At 45.3% G+C, this 13,813-nt stretch overlaps 1 protein-coding gene across 1 annotated transcript in view; it reads left to right on the top strand.

Moving 5' to 3' along the window:
• The window catches only part of camsap1a (calmodulin regulated spectrin-associated protein 1a), a gene marked incomplete at both ends in the record, with an annotated part of 82,399 nt that overhangs the window by 24,056 nt on the left and 44,530 nt on the right, over positions 1-13,813 (top strand). Inside the window, one exon of the mRNA XM_084325009.1 lies at positions 9,064-9,326. Coding sequence (XP_084181135.1) covers positions 9,064-9,326 — 263 coding nt within the window. The remainder of the gene's footprint in view (positions 1-9,063; positions 9,327-13,813) is intronic.

Below are 13,813 nucleotides of genomic sequence, written 5' to 3' on the forward strand. Positions count from 1 at the left end.
AACGAGAGGGAGAACAAGAGAGAGAATGAGAACGAGAGAGAGAGAATGAGAGAGAGAACGAGAGAGAGAATGAGAAGGAGGTATAGAGAGAATGCAGGGGATGATGTGGGGTTTGTCAGGGTCAGGGCTCGAGACTAACGATGTCCCGTCGTCCCGGGGACGATCAAATATTGATTTGGGACGAACAGAAATCTTTGCTGGGACGCATCCGGGACGGAGAGGATTTTTTTTCACAGGAAATGTCAATTGGACGACTGTCAGTGCGCGCATATATTGCTGTCAAATGGTTAATGTCTCGTGCTGACTTAAGTTCACTGAAGTCTAAACGTAGCGTGATTTGCCAAATCCAATGACTATCTCCGCCTCCCAACGCAGCAATACGCTCATCCAGCATCAAGTTCCTACCCACCTCTCCTCCGGTACAGTACGCGCTGTGCACCGTACGATTGCAACGGTGCGGAACCTTTTTTTGCGGAACTTAAATCCCCACGTAATTTATCAACAACACTGCGGTCTGCTGTGAGCATTATAAAACAAACGTGTGTTTAACCGACCGTGAATTAAAGTGTCAATGCTGTTTGTCATTTTAACAGCAGATACTTTCTTAAATGCCATCCTCCCGACAGAGCAGTGTGACGGGGAGCTCTGATGGGTTCGATTGCTGGTGTTAGCATTAGCTGAAGAGCTAGTTTTAGCTTAACGTTACCTTGGCTAAAGTTGGGACTATTCATAATCCAGTAATAATGGCTGCAGACCTGCAAGCAAAGTACAGCAAGTTGGCAAAGGAGTATTCCAACGTAAATCACATTTTCACCAGTAAAGTTAGTCTTTCCATCTGCAGCTACATGCTAGCTAACCTAGCTCATGTTAGCGTCGTCACTGAACCACCTCGCGTACACAATTAATGACATGTTGCGGACAGCCATATCGGTGACAATGTTTAGCTTTTAGTGCCAAATGATAAGAGTCTGAGGCGGAGTCTCAAAAGAGAATGTTGAATATTTATTGTGCAACGGAGCCTTGTAGCTGAGTAGGGTATATCTGCAGAGCCACTTGGTAACGAGTGCAACACCGTGTAATGTCTGTGTGGATCGTTGGAGTAGGGTATATCTGCAGTGCTGCAGCCCCATACTCGGTGTATAGATTTGTATTAGTATCATAATCAATCACCTGTTGTTGAATAAATACCATTACTTTCTAGTTATTACTAAAAAACAGTATATATAAAACAGTAGCTGTATAAAAAAAAAGTATAATTTATATAATTTAATTAAAAAAAATAAAAAAAATAAATGTATGCACTGGTATTTTTGGGACGGTTACATTCACTTTGGGACGGTTAAAATTGTATTTCGGGACGGTTCTGGGACGGTGGTGAAAAAAGTTAGTCTGGAGCCCTGGTCAGGGTGAGGGAGTTGTAAAAAAGGGGTGTAAAGTTGTACTTGTGTGCTGTGTCATTGTACTGTACAATGACAATAATGACAATACATTTTAATATAATCTAATCTAAAGGCCTGGATGGCAGCAGGGTACAACCAGCATGAGAGCCAGCAGAAGGGTGTGTCTGGGGGGGCCTGGCTGAGACCTTCTCCCCTGGTGGTTTTAACCCTTTCACTACCACACTACCAAAGGGTTAACCCTTTCACAACCACACTACAGAAGGTTGTGTGCTAGTTAGCCACAAACCAATGCAAAGTCAATGGGGCTCAAGTGAGCCTCAGTCAGCGTATACAGTCAGGAGCAGTTTGGTGATGACTTTGTTTCCAACTATTATAGCCAACGAGGGGTCAAGGCAAACTCATTCTCCTTAAGCAAGGTGTCAGTAGTCAAAGTGGCTGCGATGCTGGGTGAGCTCAAAATCAAGAAGGCCACAGGTGTAGATGGCATCAGTGCCAGGTTTCTGAGGGTTGCAGCCGGAGTTATAGCTCCATCAGTAACCCATATTATTAACCTCTCCCTGGACCTAGGCAAGGTACCCACCGACTTCAAGAATGCCAAAGTCATCCCTATATATAAAAAAGGGAGCAAATCGGACCCCATAAATTATAGACCAGTCTCAATTTTAAGTGTGTTATCCAAAGTCCTAGAGAAGATAGTCCATGAACAAGTCCAGGAATATGCAAGCAGCCATGACCTCCTGTACGATCTCCAATCCGGCTTTAGGAAGTCCTACTCTACTGAAACATGTCTTCTTTATCTTACAGACAGTATCAGGAGGGAGATAGATTCAGGTAAGCTGTGTGGGCTAGTTCTTCTAGACCTACAGAAGGCTTTCGACACAGTGAACCATGACCTACTGCTCTCCAAGCTTAAGGCCTTGGGTATGTCTGAGACAGTGGTCAGATGGTTCTCTTCCTACCTTTCTGATAGGGTGCAGCGGGTTGAGGTCAGTGGCACTATGTCAGAGGCCAAGCCCATTGTATGTGGGGTCCCACAAGGAAGCGTGCTAGGACCTCTCCTTTTTTTACTGTACATAAATGACATGTCAGCAGCATGCTCATGTAACTTGTTTTTATTTGCAGACGACTCAGCCCTGCTAGTCTCACACAAGGATCAGAACACACTAGAACAGATGCTAGGAGAAGAACTTGCAGGGGTCAGCAGTTGGCTTTCAGACAACAGGTTTTCTCTTCACCTAGGTAAGACAGAGGCAGTACTATTGGGCTCCAAGCCCAAGCTCAGGAAAGCACGGGAGTTTAACATCCAGTTAGGAGCTGTAACCCTGTTGTGTGTTTTTAATCCATCAATAAAATCAAATCAAATCAAACCCTTTCACAACCACACTACAGAAGTAATTTTTTTTTATCCACTTTTTCACCTTATTTTTCAATTTTTCTCCCATCCCAATTTCGTATTGTCAATTCTCCCCTCCCCTGTCTTGAACGTTGCTAGACTATGCCCCCCACTCGTCGGTTGTAGTGAGGATAGAAGCCTTGCATCACGTGTCCCCTCCGGTACACAAGGAGGCAGCCTGTCGCATCTTTTCACCAGACAGCGCGGACTCTCAGTGGCGAAGAGTAACGCGTGGGAGGCTCACGCTGCCCCCAATACTTCCTGTCTCTGCTGTGCAGGTGTCACCCAACCGACCTGTAGGAGTCGCTGTCCACAACGTCCAATCCCCACCCATCGACTTTCCACCCGCTACCTCTGCCAATTGAGATAGTATGACGACTGGCCCAAGCCGCAGGCAATGCTGACACCGGGATTCGAGACCGGAGTCTCTTGCATTGGTGACGAGCGCAATCTTCGCTACGCCACCCAGCCGCCCCTACCACACTACAGAAGGTTAACCCTTTCACAACCACACTACAGACGGTTAACCGTCTAGTGTGGTAGTGAAAATGTTAACCTTCTGTAGTGTGGTAGTGAAAGGGTTAATCTGAGCCCAGCTCTACCATGTCCAAGTGTTCCCGTTCCTCTGACTCAGACTCCTCGTCCTGCGTTTACTTTTCTGCGTGTCTGTTTATCACTGTCAGCGTAGCCTGCTGATGCCAAGCAAATGAGACCTGACACCTGCATTATCAACTCCCTACCCGTTCCACTGTGTACTCCTCACACCCATGCACAATACTGACGGTATCGCTTAGCATCCTGTTGTTGTTGTTGTTGTTGTTGTTGTTGTTGTTGTTGTGGCCGGGCATGTTAGCAAATAGGGATAAAATGTATTCCCCCTCTTGGATTATTAATCATGAATTAAGATTTCTATCAGGGCACATTCATTGCATACCGTTGAGAAATAAGCTTTATTATTGCTAATCATGTTTCCAAATCAGATTTGTTCATCATTTTATTATAAATGTTTTTGTTCTAATCATATCACAGCTTAGTCATGCTGACGGCTACATTTCAGATTGAAAGCAAAGCACCAACACTAGTGTCTTGCCTGTAGGCCCACATACCAACACAGAGAGCACTGGAGACACTGGCGCTGTTTAGGGGGGCTTAGATCTGGATTAGCATGTCCCAGGTATAATTAGAACCCTGCTCCCTGGGGGTTAAAAATAACAACCCCAGGTGTGTGTATAGGAGCAGGGAGGGACCGGGCTCACTTGGGACAGTACATCCCACTGGCATCACTAAACCCAATTAGCTTGTGGGACTAATGTACCTGGCCAAACCGCAACCCTTTGGGGATGGCTGGCTGGCTGGCTGGCATGCTGTTTACCCGTTGACTTGAGTTTAATGCCCCCATCCTCCAGCCACTGACTTAGCCCGTCTTAACCCTTTCACTGCCACACTACAGAAGGTTAACCCTTTACTATCAGGGTTAACCTTCCGTATTGTCGCAGGGAAATGGGTTAACCGTTTGGTAGTGCGGCAGTGAAAGGGTTAATACCCTTGTTAGTAAGTGTCGGGAAGACATGCTTATGTAACAGGACTAGGCACTCTGTACGTGCTTACAAACAAGCAGGCGGTAACGCGTTGTGTGCTGCTTGGTCGTGCCGTTTAAAGTTAAGTGGCTTGACGGTTGCAACTTTGGTGTGAGATCAAATCCCCTTGCAAAGCCATCAGGGTCGGCTTAGTCAGTCTCAAGGAATAGACATGACTAAAGATAGCATTGTCTTCAAGGAATGCTGAATCAATGTGAGCGGTTTGATCTTAATTATCAAACTTATTAGGGAGGTGTAGTGGTTACGTCATTGCTGTTTCCGGCCGGTCCACCCCCACCCCCCCCTAATAGACAGTCTCCTCCCCACCGCATGTATATATTCTCTCCCCGCCGTATATGTATATTTCTCTCCCACCCACCCACCCCCTCCTAATGTACAGTCCCCTCCCCATCATATGTATATACTCTGTCAGGATCTATGAGTAACAGTACTGTATATTTGAATACCGTATATGTCACAAATGTATCAGTACTAAATACCTATATGTCCCTATGCCATAAATGTCATGTATGTTGAGTATGTCATAAATGTCAATATGAAATGAAAATGGGGGACCCTGATGTAAACAAGACAAATGTCTTTCTCTCGTCTGCATCCCCTTAACAATTGTGTGTATTGAGCTGTACTGTATTGTACCCATTCTGCAATCTGTTAAAAAAAGTTTTCATTCATTCATTCATTCATTCATTCATTCATTCATTCATTCATTCATTCATTCATTCATTCATTCATTCATTCATTCATTCATTCATTTATTCATTCATTCATTCATCCACCTCGCTTGAAATTGCAATGTATTTCCAATGGACACATTTCTAAATCGTCTCGTTTAAAACAAATAAAGCATGAACATTGGCATGGTGTACCTTTCTGTGTGTATTCATCCACAACCTATAGCTCAACATGAAACAATCTGCAATTAATCGTAAAATAATTAGGTATAATTTTATTTCAACCAAAAATGCTTAAACAATAATGTTAGTGATAGAAGGGAACACATTTTGTGCAAAAATGGAAAGCTTGCTGATGTTCATGATGCAGAATTATTACAATAGCCGATCATACATTTTCCCAATGATAAATCCCTAAACGGGTGGACGGGCGGTCCAAAGTGGGAAACTAAAGTGACGTCAGACTACACCTCCCTATTGACCTAACTCTGCGCTTTTGTCTTGATCCTCCAATCACAACTGTCGCTTTCCTCGGACAAGCAATGTTAGTCACTGTGTGTGTGTGTGTGTGTGTGTGTGTGTGTGTGTGTGTGTGTGTGTGTGTGTGTGTGTGTGTGTGTGTGTGTGTGTGTGTGTGTGTGTGTGTGTGTGTGTGTGTGTGTGTGTGTGTGTGTGTGTGTGTGTGTGTGTGTGTGTGTGTTAGGGCTGTCCCCAACGAAGGATTTGGATAGTCGACTTTGATTGGCTGAAATTTGCCGATAGTCGACTGGTAGTCGACCAACCCCCCGAATGCAAATAAAACACAATTCACACAATTCGAATATACATGTTTACAATCGAATGTATGTTTTTTTTTTTAACAATTCGATTATTAATTTGAATATAGAATATTCGTTGACAGCCCTAGTGTGTACACGTGTGTGCAGGATCAGGGATGGTTTCAAGTGTAGGTTTAAAGGTCGGCAGGTACTGTAGTTGTTTTTAATAGTCCACCACCTCACCTGCACCCAGGTCACATTAGTGTGATGGGTGACAAAGAACATGTTCTCTTTACACATAAATGTTAGTTGGAGTATAATGTTAGTAAAGCAAAATAGAGGGAAATACAAACAAAAAGAACCTATTAATCCAATAGGTTCTGTCTGTGTGCCTTGAATAACATTGGACTCACGAACCACCTGGATGGTGGTTTTAGTGGAATAGTGTTGCTTACAGTGGAGTAGACTCCCCTGAAAAGGTTTTTGGTTATAGAACGGGTGCTTTCACCGCTGTCAGAGTCACGCTTCTGCAATGTCTGGTGTGCTGTTCCGTTCCTCGTCCGCAGACCTTCTCTACAAGCGCCGCAGACCGCCTCTTCAGTCTGTGTGTGTGTGTGCATGTGTATATGTGTGTGTGTGTCCTTGCCCCATGATCAAGCTTTCCACAAAGTTTGGCCTTGTTTTACGTGAATCCGTTTAGAAGTTATGCGCCTTTTTGCGGTGGGCCACCCCCATTGCCAACTGGCATGAACACACAATTTTTTTTTTTTTTTTTTTTTTTATTATCTTTCTTCCCCTCCTTTTTCCCGATTTTTCTCCCATCCCACCCTTCCTGGTTGTTGCGTACTTTCCCCTACTGTTGGTCCGGGAGACCGGAGACTGTCACATGCTTTCCTCCGACGCATGTGCAGCCTGGGGCAGGCCAACCTGGCCGCGCAGGTTCTCACCGGGGAGAGTGTAGCGTGTGGGAGGCCACACTATCTCTCCTTAGTTCCAACCCTTGCTGAGCAGGCGCCCCGACCGAACTGTAGGGGTCGCTGTCCACAACGCCCAGGACCCACCCTTCAGCTTTCCCACCCCCTGATACAGCCAATTGTATCAGTGTGAGAGGCCAGCCAAGCTGATAGCAACGCCGGGAGCTGGATTCGAACAGGCGAATCCAGTGTCTCCCGGTGTTGGTGACGAACGTAATCTCCGTGCGCCACCTGCCCCCCCGTGAACACACACATTTTAATACTTTATTTGGTTCCACAAATTATATTACATTAACAGGGAATCAAATGTATCAGGGCCAAGCAGCACTGAACACTTAAGGGTACACATAGCACCTCCTTCTCCACGTGGCTAAGCTGCCAATAATAGCTGAGACAGAGCAATATTTGGAAATTAGTTTGGCTTTTCTTTTAGACATTGCAGCAATTCTCAGACCGGTCATGGTGCATTTGTATACATGGCCAAGATTTCCGAATACAAGTACACTATATCTACACCTATACCCCAAGGTCAGCCATCACACTGAGCAGTGGTTGGTATTTGATATACTTGTCCCGGAAGGCCTGGTCCATGTACAGATCAAAGGTACAGCCTACTTCTATGACCAGCACCTCCCTGTGGCTGGTGTCAACAAAAACAACATCCGGTGTATTTGGTATGTTAGCAAAGACATCGTTGGTAAGGCCGAACCACTCTGGTTTCACTCTGGCATGTTTGTACATTGCTGCACTAGATGGTGATATGTTCCGTCTACTATAGAGCTACAAAAAAATACAGAACAGATCCAGGAGATTACAGGCTGTTTATCACCGTTCTCCAATTTAAAGCACACTCAACTTAACATCCCTGACATCCCTTAAAAAAAAAAAAAAAAAAAGAAAAACGTCCTTCACAATGTCATTATTGCGTATTATATGCGTACATTGTGATGATTGATGCCGAAGCGACATATTGTGTGCAAGCCCTAATAGGCACGAGGCGAGTGTGACTGACGTGAGTTCATGTGGTCGGCTTTCAGCACGGCCGGGCGTAACCACCACCACCGTGCACAGAGAGTACTCTGTGTCCTCACTCACACAACAACCGTAGCGCTGTGTCATCCGAGAGCTCTGCCCTTCCGACAGTGTCCGTTTCACCGGCGGAGAGAGAGAGAGAGAGAGAGAGAGAGAGAGAGAGAGAGAGAGAGAGAGAGAGAGAGAGAGAGAGAGAGAGAGAGAGAGGCTGGGCCACGATCAAAGGTTCCCCACTGCTTAGCTGACGATAACAAAGTTGCCGCGTAGCTATTCGATACGAAAGGGGGAAATGTGCCGGACTTCAGAGTGCTCTGTTTGGCCTTTTACTGTTTGTACACTCACTAATGCTTTTCTCTGCCTCACTTGCTTGTCTGCTGGTGTGAGTGAGTTTCATGACCATAGTAAGAGAAACCCATTAAAAAAAAACAATGTAGAGCTTCAACAATGAATGGGTGTCAATCTTCTGAATTCCTGAAATGTTGAAACCTTTTTCCTTTTTGTCTGTAGACGCAAGAAGAGCTTCCCAATAACACCAACCCTGTCCCTCTCTCCCCTCTCTCTTCCAGACCACATCCTAATAACACCAACCCTGTTCCTCTCTCCTCCCTCTCTTCCAGACCACATCCTAATAACACCAACCCTGTTCCTCTCTCTCTCCTCTCTCTTCCAGACCACATCCTAATAACACCAACCCTGTTCCTCTCTCTCTCCTCTCTCTTCCAGACCACATCCTAATAACACCAACCCTGTTCCTCTCTCTCCTCTCTCTTCCAGACCACATCCTAATAACACCAACCCTGTTCCTCTCTCCTCCCTCTCTTCCAGACCACATCCTAATAACACCAACCCTGTTCCTCTCTCCTCCCTCTCTTCCAGACCACATCCTAATAACACCAACCCTGTTCCTCTCTCCCCTCTCTCTTCCAGACCACATCCTAATAACACCAACCCTGTTCCTCTCTCCTCCCTCTCTTCCAGACCACATCCTAATAACACCAACCCTGTTCCTCTCTCCCCTCTCTCTTCCAGACCACATCCTAATAACACCAACCCTGTTCCTCTCTCCCCCCTCTCTTCCAGACCACATCCTAATAACACCAACCCTGTTCCTCTCTCCCCTCTCTCTTCCAGACCACATCCTAATAACACCAACCCTGCCCCTCTCTCTCCCCCCTCTCTTCCAGACCACATCCTAATAACACCAACCCTGCCCCTCTCTCTCCCCCATCTCTTCCAGACCACATCCCGGAGGACCTGCGGGACCCCTTCTACACCGACCAGTATGAGCAGGAGCACATTAAGCCGCCGGTCCTCCGCCTGCTGCTGTCCGGGGAGCTCTACTGCCGGGTGTGTGGCCTCATCATGAAGGGCGAGCAGGCCGCCTCGCTGCACAGCCACCAGTCCGTGGTCCAGGCCCTGTGCCGGAGGGGCCTCTACGTCCTGGAGGGCGACGACGCGCCCGTCTCCCAGCGGGACCTCAGCTCCGCCCCCGTCAAGATGGTGAGTGTGATGATCCAGGAGGGGCACGGAGTCTCGTATCGTATTATTATTAACCCTTTCACTAACCACACTACCAAATGGTTAAAGGAAAACTCCAACATTTTGGGAAATTAGCTTATTTGCCATCTACCCTGGAGTTAGACAAGAAGATACAAACCTGTTTCTTCTCTGTGCATGCAGTAGGAGTAGGAAGACGTTGGGAACTAGGCTAATGGAGGAACCTACTACCAGTGACTGACGCTAAGCTAGGCTAACGGTGCGTGTCTTCCTACTCCTACTGCATGCACAGAGAAGAAAAGGGGTATGTATCTTCTTGTCTAACTCCAGGGTAGATGGCAAATAAGCTAATTTCCCAAAATGTTGGAGTTTTCCTTGAACCCTTTCACGGCGACCATACAGAAGGTTAACCCTTTCACTGCCACACGACGACAATGGGTTAACCCTTTCACTACCACACTACAGAAGGTTAACCCTTTCACAACCACACTACAGAAGGTTAACCCTTTCACTACCACACTACTACAGACGGTTTGTGTGCTAGTTAGCCACAAACCAATGCAAAGTCAATGGGGGTCAAGTGAGCCTCAGTCAGCTTATACAGTCAGGAGCGTGGCCCCCATTGACTTTGCATTGGTTTGTGGTTAACTATCCAGAGCTCTTATGAGGAACCGAAAGAATGCTAAGGAAGGACTCGATACCAATCTACAACACGGTCGGTGAGTAAGAAATATGGGTCCATGCTGTTGCTTAGTAATAGCAAAAAGAAAAACGCTGCTCATTGGCTGGAATAGTATCGGTTGCCGGGGCAAAATAAGCTTGTTCTATCAAGAAGTCATGGGAACTATTGGTGATTTAATTGTAATACTTGACTCACGTAGGGTGTTGGGGAGGAGAGAGAGATGGATAGGGTTAAGCCTCCTTCGTTTATACACACACGTGTGATGAATTGCTATGTCTACATGCGTGTTTTGAGTCTGTGTGTGTTTCCCAGGTTGGTTTTTATTGTGTTCATTCCTCAGAGCGCAGCAACCGGGGGGCTGGCGCTGCTCTCCCTCCCTGGCAGCAGTGTAAATCTGTAGCAGGAGGAGGGACACTGGCGCTGCTCTCCCTCCCTGGCAGCAGTGTAAATCTGTAGCAGGAGGAGTGTCACTGTCGTGCTTCCTTCTAATGCAGTAGGTAGGAGAGAGAGAGAGACCATCTGCTATCACTCTGCTGGAAACACACTGTCCTACGGCCAGTTTCACCACTCACTCAACCAGCACTGTGTGTGTTTTGTGTGTGTGTGTGTGTGTGTGTGTGTGTGTGTGTGTGTGTGTGTGTGTGTGTGTGTGTGTGTGTGTGTGTGTGTGTCTGTGTGTGTGTGTGTGTGTGTGTGTGTGTGTGTGTGTGTGTGTAGTATGTGTGTGTGTGGTGGCATGGTAACATGCCACCCCCTCTGTGTGTGTGTATGTGTGTATGTGTGTGTGTGGTGACATGGTAGAATGCCACCAGCTCTGTGTGTGTTGTACGTGTGTGTGTGTGTGTGTGTGTGTGTGTATGTGTGGTGAGATGGTAGGATGCCACCAGCTCTGTGTGTGTTGTACGTGTGTGTGTGTGTGTGTGTGTGTGTATGTGTGGTGAGATGGTAGGATGCCACCAGCTCTGTGTGTGTGTGTGTGTGTGTGTGTGTGTGTGTGTGTGTGTGTGTGTGTGTGTGTGTATGTATACATGTGTGACGATGTACAATAATCATCATAGGTGACAGTAGAATATTACCGTACTAGCTGGCCTTTTTTCGTTCCTTTCCTCCAAGAGATCTATGACATAGAGAGACAACATCAAGGTTATCTCTCCTCCAGTATTTCGGGAGACCTCCCAGGGGAGGGTCCCAGCCAAACAGCTTCAATAGAAGAATGTACCCTTGTTGTGTCTAATATAGCCTTCCACCAGTGCATATTTGGCCAGTGTGTGTTAGCGCTCGTGGAGACATCATTGTGAAGCTTGTATATTAAGTGGATTCTTGGCGCGGTTGTGTGACGACGTGTTAATTAACTGACCAGGCGGCAGCTCGTTGTACAGAGACAGTGTTATGCTATGTAGCTGACCTCGGGTTCACGTGCATTAGACAAGTGTAATGATCAAAATATTGCCAGCCCAGCGGAAATTAAACTAGACAGACTCAAGCTTAAAGGAACACGCCAACTTTTTGGGAAATTAGCTTATTTGCCATCTACCCTGGAGTTAGACAAGCAGATACATACCATTTTCTTCTCTGTGCTTAGGCTTAGGGAACAGCCGCACCGTTAGCCTAGCTTAGCGTCATTCACTGGACGTAGGTGTGCCAGTGTAGCCTAGTTCCCAACAGTCACAAAATACACTCCAAATACAACTCCAAAACATTCCTGTAAACATGTTGTGACCTGTGTATTTACCACGTGGAGACTTTTTTTTTTATTATACATTTTCGTTTTCTAAGCAGATATATACTATGAATTTTTTTTGCTGAACCACTGCTGCCTGGGAGCAGTGATTTCATCACCTCAAAAGCCCTGTTGTTTTTTTAAACCAGTGAATGACGCTAAGCTACAGTAGGCTAACGGTGCGGCTGTTCCCTGAGCCTAATGCATGCACGGAGAAGAAAAGGGTATGTATCTGCTTGTCTAACTCCAGGGTAGATGGCAAATAAGCGAATTTCCCAAAAAGTTGGCGTGTTCCTTTAAGTGATAGTTCTGATTATTCATTTATCTTACATAAAGTGGGATGAAATCCTAGTAATCATAATAATCTCAACTACCTACCCCACTATAGTCTACCCATTAACTCTGTATGATAGCATGTACAACAGCGCTGTATATACCGCATATATACATTATACTGTATATTTATCGTTACTGCATGGGACTTTATCGCATTCATTTCAATTAATTAAGTACAGAAAGAATTAAAAGTTAAAGAAATTGATGCATTTAATCGCATGATGATTTTTCTTTATTGTGTTAGAATGTTACCTTTCAAAGGAGACCAGACTCATGCATGTTCTATAAGTATAATAAATCGCAAGATTTTTTTTTAAACCTATACCGATAATTTCCGATATCACATTTTAATGCCAATATCGGCCGATAATATCGGTAGGCCGATAATATCGGACATCCCTACTATTCACTGATGAGCAGACCTTTAGGCTGTAGTACGAACAAGAGTGATGTTGTCTAACGGACCAGGTTGCCTGCGTGCGTCCCTGATTAAGGTTCTAAATCTGGCAGCGAGTCACACGTGTTGATGCTCAGCCTCTCCACATCGTTCATAGATCAATAGACTCTGTTTATGTGTGTGTGTGTGTGGGTGGGTGGGTGTGTGTATTTGGTTTGCTCCTGGATGCCCAGGTCAGTCTCTGACCTGGAGTGGGCAGCAGCCAGCCAGCCAGCCAGCCAGCCAAAAAGCCACAGAGAGATCGAGGCCATGATTACACTGTGTATGCCATCGATTCTTGGAACACCTCAGAGAATCGTAATCACAGTGACAGTGGCCATTCATTGAATTTCCAACTCATCCTCCTCCTCCTCTGCACTGTGTGTTGTTTGTGTCGGCTGGCCGGGGGGCGGGCGAGGGATGTGGACAAGCGACGCAGTAGCCCCTTTCACGGGCTTTAAACAGGGGTGTAAAGTACTTGAGTAATTGTACTTCGTTACAATACTTAAGTACTGTTTTTGGGGGATTTGTACTTTACTCAAGTATTATTAGGTTTGTATACTTGTACTTTTACTCCATTACATTTCAGAGAAAAAAAACATACTTTTTACTCCTTTATCTTACATTACGTTAACGTTATTAATCCTGCGGCCGCACTTTATTTAAAGACAGCCAATCAAATCCCCATCAATGGAAAATGAACCCGCCCATACCCCATGCTGATTGGTCCTTGTGCAAGACTAGAAAGCGGGGATCTTTGATTAAACACCTGCTATCAGAAGAATAGACAGTCAGAGAAAAAGTTTTTACTTTTACTTTTTAGTACTTAAGTACATTTAAAAGTAGAAACTTTTTAAACTTTTACTCAAGTGTGTTTTTAGCCAGATACTTTGACTTTTGCTTGAGTAAAATTTTGAGACGGTACCCATACTTTTACTTAAGTATAATTTCTGGATACTTTTTACACCCCTGGCTTACCCCGGTGTCACTTTGACTTCTGGCCTTCGACCTCTCGACCCCGTCTTTGAATTAATTTTGTGTTAGTAGATTCAAGATTCAAGAGGTTTATTTGTCACATACATACCAGGGCATACAGTGAAATGCGGGTTGGTCATGCCCGCATCGATTGTGCAATAATACTAATAATAAAATAGACATAAAAAAAACAGTTAATAAGAAGACATACGATGTGCATTATAAAAATAGACATGCTAAATTCCTGAGAAGGCACTGGGTCCTATGTACATACACAACTATACAATATACAATTTTAACTCCATCATTATGCTATACTTACATTATCTAAACTATACTAT

This window comes from Notolepis coatsorum (genome assembly GCF_963971535.1).
Source record: "Notolepis coatsorum genome assembly, chromosome: 11".
NCBI lineage: Eukaryota > Metazoa > Chordata > Actinopteri > Aulopiformes > Paralepididae > Notolepis > Notolepis coatsorum.